The 16422-nt window shown below is 34.9% G+C and overlaps 1 protein-coding gene across 8 annotated transcripts in view; it reads left to right on the top strand.

Moving 5' to 3' along the window:
* SCN1A (sodium voltage-gated channel alpha subunit 1) overlaps positions 1-16422 on the top strand; it is a 147588-nt gene that overhangs the window by 72266 nt on the left and 58900 nt on the right. For 7 of the 8 annotated variants that reach the window (XM_023623071.2, XM_070241983.1, XM_070241985.1 and 4 more), the window contains exons 3-9: positions 5603-5721; positions 7786-7875; positions 9554-9682; positions 11384-11475; positions 12380-12649; positions 15061-15124; positions 15684-15825. In XM_023623071.2, the coding sequence (XP_023478839.1) occupies positions 5603-5721; positions 7786-7875; positions 9554-9682; positions 11384-11475; positions 12380-12649; positions 15061-15124; positions 15684-15825 (906 nt within the window). Of the gene's footprint in view, positions 1-5602; positions 5724-7785; positions 7876-9553; positions 9683-11383; positions 11476-12379; positions 12650-15060; positions 15125-15683; positions 15826-16422 lie in introns of all 8 variants that reach the window. The other variant, XM_070241982.1, reaches the window with a different exon arrangement.

Genomic DNA, 16422 nt, shown 5'->3' with positions numbered 1-16422 from the left:
GACTTACAAATACATCTTTGGAACACAGTGTCTGTACAAGTTGAAAATTGCCTGTTGTAAAATTTGAGGCTAAGGCATAAATTTAATCAAGAAATAGTATATTCTATATTTTTATGTTGTTTATGATCATTGCTAACCTTCCTCTGTTACTTCTTGCCTTTGCCAGTACATTTACTTTAAGAACAGGCAAATTTAGTAAATTTGGGGTCACTTCTGTTATCTGACAATTTTTCAATAATGTTTACATAAACACAAAGTTGGGCCTTAGGTTTAAACTATTTATTTTAAGGAATATGGCTCCTAGATTGAAAGAAAAGTTAAGATAATGAGCATATTTAGTAAAGGAAACTGGAAAACTATAGCTTGTTAAATTCAGTGTCCATACTGGAAAAAAACATTTATAAACAAATCACTTTCTAAAAACCCAGAGACAAGAAAGAAGTACTAGATGGTAACAAGTTTGGATTCATAAACAGCTATTCCTACTGAACTATTATAACATAATTGTCTCCTTATTGACTATGCAGTTAGATCAAGAAGAAGGATTATAATCCATGTGTACAACACAATCACTGATAATTTGAGCAATTTTTAAAATTACTAGTTCAGAAAAACAGATTCACAACCCCGCCATTGCAGAATCACCTGAGTTATTGATTGAAAATACAGCCTACGAGGCATCAGAATCTCTACTGAACTGCAATCACAACACCTCTACGAGCTAAGGATGGTGGTTCCCATTTTTCAAAAGAAGCAAATGAGTCAGAGGGAAGTTAAATAACTTTTCTCAGATCACCCTGCCGGCAGGCAGCAGAGCCAGACTTTGAACCAGACATTTGACTCCTGAGTCTGCACTCAATAACTACATAAATTAAAACAAATCCTACTTATATTTTCCTAATGTTGCCCTCCAGATGATTCAGCTGTTCATTATCAGTGGTATTTACCAGTTTTTCTTGGTTTGTCTTTAAAACCAGAAATGATTTTTACCTGGCATGGCTTGCTGAAGAGAGTATGACCTGGCAGTACAATGAATGGTGTAATACAGTAGACATTAGCTGTATGTGGCCATTGTGCTTGAAATGTGGTGAGTCTAGACTTTGAAGACTTAGAATTGGTATGAAAAAATGATGTAAAATATCTCAATAATTTTTGATGTTGATTTCATCCCCAATTATAATATATTGGGTATATTGGGTTAAAGAAAACATTATTAAAATTAATTTTACCTGCTTTTTTAAGTTTTTAAAGGTAGCTGTTAGAATATTTAAAATTATATATATGGCTCAGATTCGTAGTTCACATAATATTTCTATTGGACAATCTGGTCTAAGTAAACCTTCGCTTACTCTCTAGATTTCCTCCTGTTAGTATAGATCATTGAACATTCACTAGTTTGTAAGCTTCTGGGGGTCATAACTTACATATCTTTGTTTTCTCTATAAACTGTAGCACAGAGCTTTGCATGTATTTTTCTGAACATTTAATACACATCTTTTGCATTGATCTTTTGCTTTGAAATCAATTGAATTAGCAAATGGACCCAGAACTATGTCCGTGCTACTTTCTGGGTGTCTGCAACGCTTGTACATATGAACAGCTTATGACATAGGGACTCAATAAATGTTATGTTACTTGAGTTTGATAACTATATATGAAGAGAGAAGTGATCAACCTAATCAACATCTAATATATGAAGAGTCACATTCTTGCACATGTATCTTTAAAGTGATATTTCATATATAAAATCTCATTTCCAATTCAGTCGAAAAGCTATATTTTAAAATTTGTCCTGAGGCATGAAATTGTTCACATATTAAAATAATTTCATGAATTTCCTACAGCCTTGGGCTGTAAAGAGAAAGAGGCCCGTTTCAAGCTAGATGCTACTATATCAGCCTTTTCTCCTCCACTACCAATTTGAACTTTTTCTTTTCTATTGGAGTGATTTAATGCAATAAAAATTATCTTAAGGAGTTGTGTTAATTAAATTTTTATTGAACTAATTAGGTTTAAGATACTTCACTATAATAAGCCATTCAATGTGTTCTTTTAGAAAGTCAACACTGAACTATACACTTAGAGATGGTTAACATGGTAAATTTTATATTATGTGCATTTTACTACAATAAAAAATTGGGGGGAAAGCAAAAAATGGCACTCTTTTGAATAGTTCATAAATCTCACAAATGTTGATTTGCTTAAAGCTACATAATATTTGCTTATACAATTTAAGGTACAGTGACATCTTGGCTAGTCTTTTAATTCTTTCCGTTTTGAACCCTTTCTTATCTGTGAAATAGGGAAGGCAAGTATCTATATGTTTGAAAATTCTAGAATTATTTGACTTCTTGTAAGTAAACAGTGTCCCCTGCTGACTCTCTTCTCTCTTCATTACCATCAATACCATTTTCTGGAGAAATGTGTATCTGAGAGTCCTTGGGGGCAAATATCCTTTCATTAATTCTTAATACTTATAAACTTAATGTTTATAAAATGTTTGGCTTCTTTGCCATGCAAGCAAATATAAGGAGGATGGATACAGATAAAGGAGGAAATAGACATCAGATTAGGTGAAAATAGTAAATTTGAAGTTCCAAATGGAACTTCCCAACTGACATAAAAATGGTAACACATTTAAGATTCTATGTATGGGCTTGTTCTATAAGTCTGCTCTATTGGAAGGCTATTTAAAATAAACTCAGAAACATTTTAAAGTTTACTGAAACGTTTATGAAGTTTACTGATAAATAGGTATGTTTCAACCCCAGAACAGAGTCCCCACAGAATAAATCCTCTGAAGTGGTCACCTAATGCTGGCCTTAGTGTCACCTTCCTAGGAGCTCTAGTAAGGATGCTTGGCCCATCTGTTTGTCTTGTGAAAAATTAAAGCAGAGCAAACATTGATGTACAGTAAAACCTCATTAATTCCACTATAAATTCAAATTGCAAGCACTTACATTTTGTACACATATTTCTTATAAATATGAAGTTAAAAAATAATCTTCCACAAATTCTTTCAATTTTATAAATAAATGAGGGGAATATACCCTAAAATAAGTAAAAGTTTCCCTTTAAGGCTTGAACGATTGAGAAGGATGTCCATTGGCCTTTAACCACTGTGTCAAAGCATTAATTCCTCTATGTGAAAGGACTGTCAGATTTAGAATTACTTCTGAGCATCAGGGATGCAGAAGTTTTCATTCACTTCACCTCCTGAGTTCCAGCTCTTTCTTTGCACTGCCTTTTTGCACCCCTCTCTGTTCAGGTTCTGAGTCTTGCTTCTTTTTCTTTTTAGTCCTCAGGGCTGAAGTTTCCTTTCTCTCCAACACTCTTTATTTTGGCCTCTGCAGCTTTGCCTTTTGCTCTATCCCCCTCCTCCATCTTTTTCTACTTTCTTCTTCCTTTACTACTTCTGCACATGGTTTGTGCTGGCGGGTGGCCACAGAGCCCGAGTCATAGGTGATCTCTTCTGCACATGGCCCCATCTCCTTAGGATGAACCAAATTATTGTTATTACCCACTGAGCTACAGTCAGTACATCTTCAGCCCCCTTTTCCTCAAGCCCGTGATTTAGGTTCCGTGTGGATTATAACTTCTTCCTCGTTGTCTCTATGTATCACTAGCATCCATTTCAAAATTAGGCTTGTAATATTATTTGAAATGAGGGAATTCTTATTGTTCAAATATATTTTCTACGTTATACTTTGACTGGCTTGCCCACAATATTTCTCTCAGGTTTTACTTAGCATGATTTTGGGGAAAGAGAGTATATGTAGTAGGTTTGCAAGGTGGACCATAGTCAGTCTTGAATTAGCTCACTTTGGGCCTGTCTGTGTCCTTACATGAGTGTACCCCCTGGGGTAAAGACATTTGCATTGCATATGTCTGTTTACATTTTGTGATAATCTCACAATGTCGTTTAGGGACAGGAGCACTGAATGAAGCAGAGAAACACGGGCTAAGTGTTGTAGACACAAGTGATTGCTCTTCTAGTAAGACAGTGTGAAATTCTCCCCTCCGACAATCAGATCTGCTGATACAGTTTTCTTTGTATTCTGGACCCATAGTCATTCAAAGGTGAAAGAGAAAACATAGAGTCGAAGTCAGACTTAGAGCAATGCTTCTCAGACATTCTGTTCTGAAAGCAAGGTCAACATTCTTCTATAAAATACAGTAAAATTAACTTCTAGAAAAGTGATATGAAAAACAAACCCACAAAATACACCCCTGTTTTTTATTGTTACATTTAACAGATATAACATTAGTTTGTCAAATCGTCTCACGAGGATCTAAACACTTACTCTCAATATCTTGTCACATCCAGGAACAACGTGAAGCCCAGCACTGGTTGGGGGACCACGCTCTCAAAGTCCTGATTTAGGGCACTTCTTCACCTTCCACACACACCAGATAGAAAGTGCTCCTTTCAAACAGCAACTCAGTAAACTTTTTGGAGTGGTTGCTCTACTTGAATTTAGGAAATCCTGAAGGTAGAGGGAAAAGACTGAGAAATCTATTCATGACCTGAAGACTAAATCATTATCAAAGATTCTTAGTGGAAAGTAAACAGAAAGGCAATGCTTGCTGTGTTATAACATGATCTACACAGAAATGCATCCTAAGGTGATAAAATAGAACTTTTGAAAATGAGTGAATTTTCAATTAAAATGATTTGAAGTTTCCTTCCCAAGATATGTTCTTCACAGAGCAAGCAGCTTCCCCCACCCCAGCTCTGTCTGATTATAAGTAAATGTTTTAAGAAACACTAAGTCAGAATCCTTCATGTGCTATTATACATTGTTGCTTTATTTTATTTTTTGTCTGCACACTGCTAATTGCTCTTAAATATATCTAATTTTTTTAATGCAATTCCATTTACACTCATGGATCCTCAGTTCTGCAGGGGCTTTGAGCATATCCTCTGCGCTAAGGAAGCACCTCACAAGATTAGAATTCAATGTATCAGCTAACTCAGAAATCCCAATACAGGATTTAGCACTCCTGGTCGATGGATACTCTCCAGGGAACTTGGCCTCCAAAAATCAATTATTGGATTATATCCATCTAACCAAGAGTGGGTTTGATGGTGTCTGGTTTTATTTCCTATTACAAATAGAGTGATAATATTTATTTTATAAGCATAAATGGTAAAAGAATAGTTATTTCCAAAAAAAAAGGATTCATTCTATTGGATGATTTTGCATTCTACAGGATTAATTTTCAGGATATTTTAATTGGGAAAGCTGAAATTGCTGTAGAAGGAATGTAGTGTCTTAAGATTTTTAGAATGAAATGAAATATGCACCCATTTAAGACTTTCATTTAACTCAGATGTTTAAAATATTCAGAAAATTAAATAAATTCTCTTGGCCAAATGGCTTATGTACAATACAATTGCAGGTAAGTATCAGATAAAAGGTAAGTGATACCATTGGATGTCCTCTCTAGTAAAGAAGAGATCCAGTGACAGTTTGTCTTCATGGTGCCCATCAAAAGTTGCGACATTGGAATAATTCATTATGACAAATAACAGAAAGTAGGCAATACCGTTTCAATGGTTTATGCTTTTATGCTTCTGTGTTGTGTTCCTATCTTACAGACTTTTATAGTATTGAATAAAGGGAAGGCCATCTTCCGGTTCAGTGCCACCTCTGCCCTGTACATTTTAACTCCCTTCAATCCTCTTAGGAAAATAGCTATTAAGATTTTGGTACATTCATATCCTTTTGAAGTGATCAATATTAACTATTTATGCATAATCTATAAGTACTTTATAGCTAAATATAAAATTAAGTTGGGAAATGTCCATATTCTATGGCTTTTATCACTCTCATTTTGTTTCTTCTTTTGTCATATATGCCTTATTTAAAGTTTATTAGTCACATGGATGTCACTGAAACTTACAAAGTCTTTAACATTATATAGAACTTTCAAATACATATTATATATCAAAGTATTTAACATTTTATATACATATCTTTCTAAAAATGCTTATATGTATTGAATCCTACAAATCTAGCATAAGATAGCCATATTTATCTTTACCATCTTTGTCTAAAGTTTGTGATTATCTCGAATTTGCAGTGAATAATGATATAATAAGGAAACTATTTCTAGAGCCAACTTTAGTCATATCTATTTTATGAAGCATTTTAGTGTACCTGAGAATAAGTCTTTAAGAATATTTTCCACGGCAGAATCTCAGGGGCCTTTGGCCAATAGTTAGTTAATTCTTGAACTTTCCTAATGAAATCTGTGAAGGAAGTATTGGAATGTTGGCTGAATTTCAAATTTAAGTCATTGAATTATGACTCTACCATACAATACTGATTGCTTAGTAAAGACTCTGGAAGGAATGAAGAAAGCTGAGATTATGTTTCCAAATGGTCTTTAGGGATTTGGCTTTATGATTCCCATTGGTGTTAAAAAACGACTCTCAACTAAATTCATCTGTTCATATTCCTTGGCAAAAAACTTCATTTCTGATTCTGTCTCATTTGATGGCTTTGGCAATAATAAATATAGGAATAATGCTGTAATTATCATAAACTCATACTACCTGATTTTTTTTAAAAAAAAGATTCTAAAACTTAAAAGGCCATTCTATTTCTTAAATTGATAGTGAGAGATTCCTGCGTGGTATAAATATGCTACTATTAAAATTAAAGATTTGAAACTTAAAAATCATATGTTCAGAGTTTTTGCATTTATGGAAGTTTCCTCATCCTAGTTTGTGTTCCTAGTGCCATCGTGTGGCCATTGATGAAAACTTTCACTTTCACGTATGGAAAATTTTTGTTTTGGCAGTAAACTGTAATGGAAAGAATGTTGGGTGCGAAGGCAGGAAACCTGTGTTCTAGTCCTTGGCCAAATTATCTAATTTCTCTAGAGCCTAGACTTTATTCTCTAATTTCTAAAACACGGTGATTTGACTAGTCCTATCTCAAGTTCCCTTTCAGCTCCATAATTCTATGTCTCAGTCGTCTTGTTTTAGTTAATTAGGTCACATCTACCACTATGTAGGCCTGTTCCAAGTATTTCACTCATATTAACTCATTTAATCTGTGCCTCAAACTGATGACGCCTATACTTGATTAGCTCCATTGTACAGAGGTCGGTGGAGGCATAAGCAGATTCAGTGGCACAGAGAGGCTGAGTGACTTGTGCAAGATCACTTTATGTTGAAGTTAAGTTACAGTCACATCACGTTAAGTCCTGGCCTTCAAGGATATTCACTTTTAATCTTATCCAGCGCTGGTGCATTTGTACAAACTCAGTCAAAATAGAGCAATCTGATTCTTAGCAGTTTGTTGTACTTTACACAATATTTTTTCTATGTTGAACTATATTGTATAACGTGTATTTAAGAAATTGCAATATTGAAGATATGTATCTTCCTTAACAATTCACTCTTTTAATCACCTGAATTACTTCAAGCCAATGCTCTCTGCTCAAAAACAGTACAACCCCAGATTGCACACAGTTTTTCCATCAGAGTTCTCTAGGAGATAAATATATTGGTTTAATAATAGTAGCAAAAGTAACACTTTATACTTCTATAAAGCTTTCTTGTACATTATCTCAATTAATCTATATCACTACTCCATGAGGGTGATATGATTACTCACGTTTTACAGATGACAAAACTGAAATTTAAAGAGGTTAGATGACTTGCCCACGATGTATTTGTCACTGAGTTTTGGCTAAATGGCAATGTTAGTTTTATATAATATAATACATGGAGTTTGATTTTCTTCTGTGTGTTCCTTAACAACAACCTACATTATTCAGCATGCTAATCATGTGCACTATTTTGACGAACTGTGTGTTTATGACAATGAGTAACCCTCCTGACTGGACAAAGAATGTAGAGTAAGTTCAACTTGTATTCTAAACCACCTACTATGTGAGTATATATATGTGTGTATAGATATAAATATATAGATATAGATACATGTAAACATATATCTATATCTATATATATGTATTTTGGATTTTGAAACTATGTCTTAACATACCTTCTAAATAAAACTGAAGAACATTTTTTTAAAAGCCATTTCTAGACAGAATTACAAAGCAGGAAGACAATATTCATTGGCCCTCAGGGCTGTTGGTGTTGGATGTAATCTCTCTCCTTCACCTGTACTTGATGGTTCCCAGAAGCCCATCATTCTTGGACACTCACCACTTTTTATTTAGGATCTACAACAGCCAAAGCAAGTGTGATGAAAGCAATTGCAGAAAAAAGCCAATATGGTAGACCTTGCTTCCAGTTAAACTCCAGATGAATTCAGTGTGTTAAGAATTTAAAAGGGCAGGTTATACATGTCATGAAGACAAATGAGCCTCACGAAGTTCCCACTTCCGTCAGGCGTGTCCACGTCATGGCAAGCCTATATCAGCTTCAAATGTGGTCACCAAAATGTTCGATGAAAAAAATCCCCAAATTTGGGATTTTAGAACTTGAAAATTCAATAGACTGAGGGCTAAACTAACTGAAGTGAAAGTTCGGGTAGCGTTTTCAGAAGCCAGAAGCATTGCTAATTTCCTTGATGGGCTCTGTTCTGGGAGACCTTTGAGTGCAGAGAGACCAGATTTGTGACAACTGCTGCTGGGGCTGCTCACACTGCCCACGTTGTAACCATTATTGCTTTGCTTTTTGGCTGCTGACTGTTAAAACAACCAACATGGGTATTCCCAAGAGCCTCTTCTCTTCCGGGACACTTCCAGATTGCAGCCAATCAGAAAAGGGATAAAGATTCTGAAGGAAATAATAAAATTTATATACAAAGAATTCCTAAGGTATTGAAGGTAATAAGTGAGGCCCACAGGTCTTCAGTCACCCTAATTTCTATGATTTTTTCCTCCAACTTCTGAGTAAGAGACTAAAACTTTGGAAACATTTAAATTTCTACTTAGAAACATCTAAATTTCTACTCAGATAAACTCAGTAGAAGATTAAACTTTGGAAAGATTTAAGTTTCTGAATTAGCCCAATATTTCATTCCAAATTGAGTTTTCAGCTCTTATGACCCCAGTATTATCCACTTTGATGTTAATGACATCGTTTTTCCAAGTAAGTTAACCTATCTTATCTTGTAGAAAGGGAAAAACATTAGACTTGCTAATTTGTCAATGTTCTGTCATTCATAAAGCATGATGAAAATTGAGGTTTTTTACTTTCTAAAGGAAAATCATTTTATGCTTCTGCAATGTTACTAATTGGCTACTCCATCATGTGAATGTACTAGACGATTCTCAGGAGGCTCTATTTGTTTATGTCATTACCAAGACTTTTCAAACCACAGATACGTAAACTTTACACAGCATGTATTTCTTACTCTGCTCTGAGGACACTTTAAAAACAACTCTTTATGTGTTAGGGAGTTGAATTTAAATTTAGAGCTGTTTTATTTCCATGAAAATTGCATTAACTTGCTTAGATTACTTTTTTAATATTCATCTATTCCACCGATAGAGTGACAAGAAATTGATATGCTATGAAAGAAAAGTATTACTTGATCCATTCTTTTTGGATACTTGTCTCCAGGTATACCTTCACAGGAATATATACTTTTGAATCACTTATAAAAATTATTGCAAGGGGCTTCTGTTTAGAAGATTTTACTTTCCTTCGGGACCCATGGAACTGGCTCGACTTTACTGTCATTACATTTGCGTAAGTGCCTTTTTTGAAACTTCAAAAGAGAATATGGTTTGGCTTTCTCTGAGTGCCGCTGCTTTTAAAGAATAAGCTTGCTCTAACTGTAGAATCTTTTGGTGTGATTTATACATTTAAGCTCCTGATTTTAGTTTAGCACAACAGAGGTCAAAGTGGCATTTTCCTTGGGCATAAAGGCTTTGCAGTAACTGAAATTATAACTGTCACATGTAAGAGACATCTGTCAGCAAATTTCATACACGCTGATTTTCAACACACACACCCTAATATGAAAGCACAAGTATATTCATAATGCATCTGTGAAAATGGCTTTTAAAAATTACAGCCATAAACATGCTGGCCCCACAAATTTTCATTGATGTTATCCACATTATACACTCTCTCCAGCTTCTTTGGTAGAATAGTAGAAAACAAGCCTCTACTAGCATCAAAATATTCTGAAAAATCAAGCAATAGGAAAAAAGAAGATATTTAATATATTATGTATTTAAATTTAAATTATTCTTTCATCCATACATCGATTATTAAGACATAAACAGACGAATTCCCTCTGCCTTTTCCTGTCTCGATCCCTTTTCTTCCCTCCTCTCTTCTTTCCCTTTATGATTTTCTTCATCTCTTTCTTTACCCTCAACATAAAACTTCTGATCCTTATCTTCCATCCAAATACACTCAGTAATATATGCAATTTCTGCATTCCTGTCCTTTTTTTCTTTTTTTCCTGGTGGGAAACTTCCCCGAGGAAGAAGAGACTCAGAAAAGTAATAGAAGCCCATTCAGGAGTAGGTGAAATTAGTGTGGGGGAGGGTGGACCAACACCACTTGTGCTCATCCTTCCTTCAGGAGCTGACTTTCTCGGCCTCTTCCAGGTGTAATGAGGTAGAGAGAAGTGGAGCTGATATACTCAGGGCTCCAAATGCTGCCTGTCTCATCTTAATTCCATATCTAGTCAGGATGAGCCAATTCTTTGCCATTCCCTCTGGCTGTAGTTCAAAAGAAGGCATATAGGGACAACTGCTTTTTGAGAATAAAATAGCAGTCATGGCAAGGGCACCATTGGGGCCCCATAAAATATTGTTCTTAATTTGCCTAACTTTCACTTAAGAGTTATACTAGGAAAATCTTATCATGTACACATAGTCAGCAAGGCAATCTGCCTTTTCACGCCTAAATTTCTCTTGGATGATTTCATACATTTTTTTTTCTAACTGAAACCCTGAAACTGTAGCCAATATTTATTTTCTTTTTACTTAATTCTCCTAAGTGACTCTGGAGATGTTGACTGTATTGCTTCCCACCGTGGCAACAGGGCTGTATACTCCATGAAGTTTATATTTAGTTAATGGCCTCAAATTATGCGAGGAATGAAGACCAACGTGATAGACTCTAATTTCTAAATTGCTAATTACAACATTGTCATTTAAAATTACCCAGCCAGTCTTTATAAAAAACCCAAGCAGATAATATATATCCTGCTTAAATCTTGAATAACTCTGATTTAATTCTACAGGTATGTAACAGAATTTGTAAGCCTAGGCAATTTTTCAGCTCTTCGCACTTTCAGAGTCTTGAGAGCTTTGAAACCTATTTCTGTAATTCCAGGTAAGAAGTGATTCGTGTAATGCATAAGGCTCCTTGCACCTACAGCTCTTTCTTTATATCCTGTTTTTGTGTTTGTGTGTGAACTCCCTATTACAGATATGTGACAGAGTTTGTGGACCTGGGCAATGTCTCAGCGTTGAGAACATTCAGAGTTCTCCGAGCATTGAAAACAATCTCAGTCATTCCAGGTGAGAGAGAGAGAGGTTAAACACCAGGGCTGACCCATCCTGTTTTTTCAGCAACAGCTTCTTTACTTGACATTCAGCATTGCAGAAAATCAGGAATCATAATAATCAAGATCATCAAAATCATAATCATCAAAATCAAGTGTTTCACAGAAAGTGATTCTTATTATTTGGCCATAAGATTTATGTTTCCACATTTTCCATCAGCGTTGCGATTTAACAGTATCTTGCATGAGACGCTGTAATATGCAGTCTGTGTGATTTGCACTTAGAGATGTCATGTTTTTTTTCTCCATGTCAGTTGTACCAAGAACTTGTTCCCTATTGAATGTACCAATCTGTAATTTCTTGTTCATTGTAGGCATTAATGACTATGTATATACCTTGTAAATCTTAATATTGCTTAAAAAGACAAGGAAATAGGATAATAAAGAATAGCATGAATCTGTATGGAGGGTTTATTTATCTAAAAGGCACTTATACTCCAAACCAACTCTAGCTTTATAACAAAACCTTTCCTCCTTATAAATAGGAATTTAAAAATGTTTATTCAGGCAATTTGTTACAAAACTGACAACTGGCCCTAATGAAAGTATGGGTCAAGTTTCATTAGTAAAAAGGAGAAATACAAGACTCTTTCCTTAAGAGGCTTTGTTAAGACCATGAACCTCTCCTTATTTTCTCTCCACATAGTGGAAAATGCATCTTCATTTCATTGTTTGGATCATTACGTTTCCAGAGTTCATCTCCATAAGCTCTTCAGCCTTCCATGAAGTATTGCTCTTCCACAAGCATTGCAATCATTTTCAGATTTATACATGAAATCTATGTTTTCAAGAAAATTCTGTGAGGCTTTTGGTATTTCAGACATTCTAAGTCTTCATAGTGATGCCCTCCTTTCTTTCAGGCCTGAAGACCATCGTGGGGGCCCTGATCCAGTCGGTGAAGAAGCTCTCTGACGTCATGATCCTGACCGTGTTCTGTCTGAGCGTGTTTGCGCTGATCGGGCTGCAGCTCTTCATGGGCAACCTGCGGAACAAGTGTGTGCAGTGGCCTCCCACCAACGCCTCCCTGGAAGAACATAGCATAGAGAAGAACGTAACTGTGAATTACAACGGCACACTTGTAAACGAAACTCTCATTGAGTTTGACTGGAAATCGTATATTCAAGATTCAAGTAAGAATTACTGTTATTTTGTCATTGTTGTTCTGCTTTCCATCTAGGCATGGAAAAATTTCTTTAAATGATCTCATAACAAGTTGTGATCTCTTAATCACCTTATCAATGGTTTGTATATACATTTCATTATTTTATTGATAGCTGTTTTAATTTTGACTCCTAAATGCTATTTTCTGTTGTATCATCAAATGAAAGGCTGAAGAATTCAGCTAGAAAGAAATCTTCCTAGAATCTTCTGTTGCTGTACATTCTTCTCGTGGTGATTGAGACAATCAAATGACACAAAATATTCGAAAGCCCTTTGTAAGCTCTAAATTACTATGCAAACGTAACTCATTAAACACTAATTACAGAACGCCTCTTATGTACCAGAAACTGTGCAGGACACTAGGAAAATAACAATGATGACACAAGGCTTGAAGGTGCTTATAGTTTAGTAGGTTATTTATATTGTCGTTTTATGGAAATCAAGTGAGACTTAAACATTATTCTTATATTTGTAGAATAAGAATCCAAAGTGGTATTACATCAAAGAGAAGGAAATTAGAGTCAATTAACCTTAGAAGAGAATAATAAAAAATGCCAGATAATGGGTAAAGTTATGGGAATCAGTTTATCTTTATTTCCAGAGTTTAGACAAAATAGTCGAATGTTTAAATAGTCTACTCTACAAGGATGGAAAAATAATTGGCCTAATAGCCTTTCTCTTTTTACAGTGACAATAAAAGTAAGTAACATTTTCTCTCTTTTATTTAATGTTAGTATCTTCCAGTAACCATATTCAGAAGCAAAGAGAGTTAGAACATGATTCATGGGAAAGTGAATGTCCTTTTTAAAGAAAAATATTAAATATATAAAACAGACTCTAGATGTGCTTAAATATGGCTATATCTATTATTTTAAGGTGATGAGTAATACTTAGGAAAAAATCAGAGAAGAAAGAAAACCTTCGTGACTGGTGGTATGGAACAAGTAGGATTAGTCATGAAAAATTACTGGTAGTTTGACCATTCTTAAAGTAATGATAGCATAATAAAAAAAAATCAGTGTCTTTTTATAGTTGTAATGTGGAAAATACCTTGGTTGATAACAGATTAACTCTTCCCTGATATTACTGATATGCCAGCAAATAATTTGCAAACAATTGTAAGTCTCTAGATTAAGAAAAATGCCTTGATTAGGAAAAACATGTCAGAGCAACATATGAAATTGTCCCTTATTCACTTCACATGATGCCAATAAGTCCACTGCTGTCACCAACTCCCTGAAATCTGTTTGTTTTTTTTAAATCTAAGGTCAGGGAACTGACTATGAGGATGTCACTTAGAGTTTATTCTCTCTAGTGACAATTTATTGAACTCCATTTTTCTTTATATTCAAAGTAAAAGAAATGAAAAATATCTGAGGTCATTTTCAGCTCTAAAAATTTGTTTCTTATCATTTTCCTTAACAATATTCCATTTATTGAAAAAGGTTATTTTAAACCAATGCAAATATAAATAAAATGATTTGTCTTTCAAAGTAATAGAAAATTAAATTTATTAAAATTAAAGATAAACACTATGACTGAAAGTTATATTTTCTTTAGGTTAAGCTTACAGATCATTGAATTTAATGGACAAAATTTCACTTATTAATACCTGATATCAAAAATCCATCTAGAAACTATCATATTCCTTTCACTTTGTTTAATTTTAATTAAAAGTTAAGAAATTCTATCTTAATTTTCCTGTCTATGTTCAAAGAAGTAAAGATACTGGAAATAAGAGGCTGGCCCCATGGCATGGTGGTTAAGTTTGGTGCACTCTGCTTTGGTGGCCCAGGTTCGTGGGTTCGGATCCCGGGCGCAGACCTACTCCACTCATCTGCCATACTGTGGTGGCAACCCACATACAAAATAGAGGAAGACTGGCACAGATCTTAGCTCAGGGCTAATCTCCCTCAAGCAAAAAAAGAGAGAGATTGGCAACACAGATGTTAGCTCAGGGCAAATCTTCCTCAGCCAAAAAAAACCCAAAAAAGACACTGGAAATAAAAATGATATTTCCCATTATGTGTTTTTGTGTTCCTTATAGACCTAGACATAGAATAAATTTCTCTGAAAATTTAGCATCTAGACAATATTTATTCTTAAAAAATCCAAAATTTTTCTTCCTAAAAAATCTTATTGCAAAATGATTATTTAATTCCATGTGTTTCTCTTTTTGTCATCCCTTTACTATTAAGTATCTCCCCTTAATAGTACATCTAGTATTTGGAAGGAGAAGGGGCAAATACCTGGGTCTTTGGATGAATTATATAACGTATTTAAAATCACTCACTGAAGCCAACAGCAGGGCCTGATCTTCTTGTTCTCATTTTGCAATGTATGCAAATGTTCATCATATGACTTTCTATTTTCTAAACAGGATATCATTATTTTCTGGAGGGCTTTTTAGATGCACTACTATGTGGAAATAGCTCTGATGCAGGGTAAGCCAATAATTTGTGTGTGTGTTTGTGTGTGTGTGTGTGTGTGTATACACACACACATAGATATTTTTCTCTTTTTTTGTAGAAACTGACAGATAGCAGCCAACTAACTTTATTCATACAAATTTGCTATAATTAAGGTTACTTATAAGGTGAGGGAGGATTTAAATATTAGGCAAGCTTTTATGTTTCATAAAACAAGAAGTAATGCTTTAGCTCTAACGATGCTTCCCTTCGATGAGTATATGTGAGCTACGAGTCAACTCTGGAGGCTACATAGTAAAGAAAGTGAACTAGAGATATGTTAAAATGCTAATTATCAACAGAAAATGGTTTTGTAAAATATTATTAGAAATGCTATGCAATATTTAACGATGACATCAAGTGGCTAGTAAAACTACGTGAAGTCAAAAGTTGGGAAATGTATTAGTTATTTATCATACTTCCATCCCCATGAAGTAGCAAATCTTCCTGGCGAGACAATGTTATAAGTCTAGGTGCTACCAGGATAAAAAGCTGGCAGAACTTCTTGTAATATTTTCTTTTACCCCATTTACAGCCAATGTCCAGAAGGATATATGTGTGTGAAAGCTGGTCGAAATCCCAATTATGGCTACACAAGCTTTGATACCTTCAGTTGGGCTTTTCTGTCCCTATTTCGACTGATGACTCAGGACTTCTGGGAAAATCTTTACCAACTGGTAAGAACCTAAAGAGACACATACTGCCTTTAAGTAGAAGTATATAAGGAAACCAACTTAGTTACGAAATCCAAACCACAGCAAAATATAGTGGAAAGAGCAGAACGTGAAATCAGGAGATCTGAGTTCCTTTATCCTATTGATTATGACACATATTAAGCATAGTGATGCCAGGGATGGCAATTCTCTCTTATTTCCCCTTGGCTCAAAACCTATTTCCCACCCTACCCAGACACAGATCCTCCCAAATAGAAGGCATATCTTCCCTTCAGCCCCATGTACCCCCTCAAGTATTATCCCCCAGGTAGACTGATGATGAAAATGAAGAAACAGATGCAGAAGGATAACTTTGGTCTTCTCCTTGACTTTCGTCAAAGGCTCAGCTCTTTGATGGAGATCTCCATGGTATTTTCTCTGACTCTGTTTTATTCTTGGTGAATCCAAGATTTACCTCCTAGAGATCAGAATGTGAATGCATGAGTTAGGGGAGAGGGAAGAAGATGAGGTTAAAGAAATAAACAAAGAGGTAGGAAGGGGTGTGACCATCATAGTTATTTATATCCGAGTCCTATAAGACACAAGCTAAAAGTTGAAGGA

Source organism: Equus caballus, chromosome 18 (assembly GCF_041296265.1).
Source record: "Equus caballus isolate H_3958 breed thoroughbred chromosome 18, TB-T2T, whole genome shotgun sequence".
In the NCBI taxonomy this organism is placed as follows: domain Eukaryota; kingdom Metazoa; phylum Chordata; class Mammalia; order Perissodactyla; family Equidae; genus Equus; species Equus caballus.
Note: the sequence above shows the minus strand (reverse complement) of the source record. Positions and strands in the feature narration are given on the sequence as shown.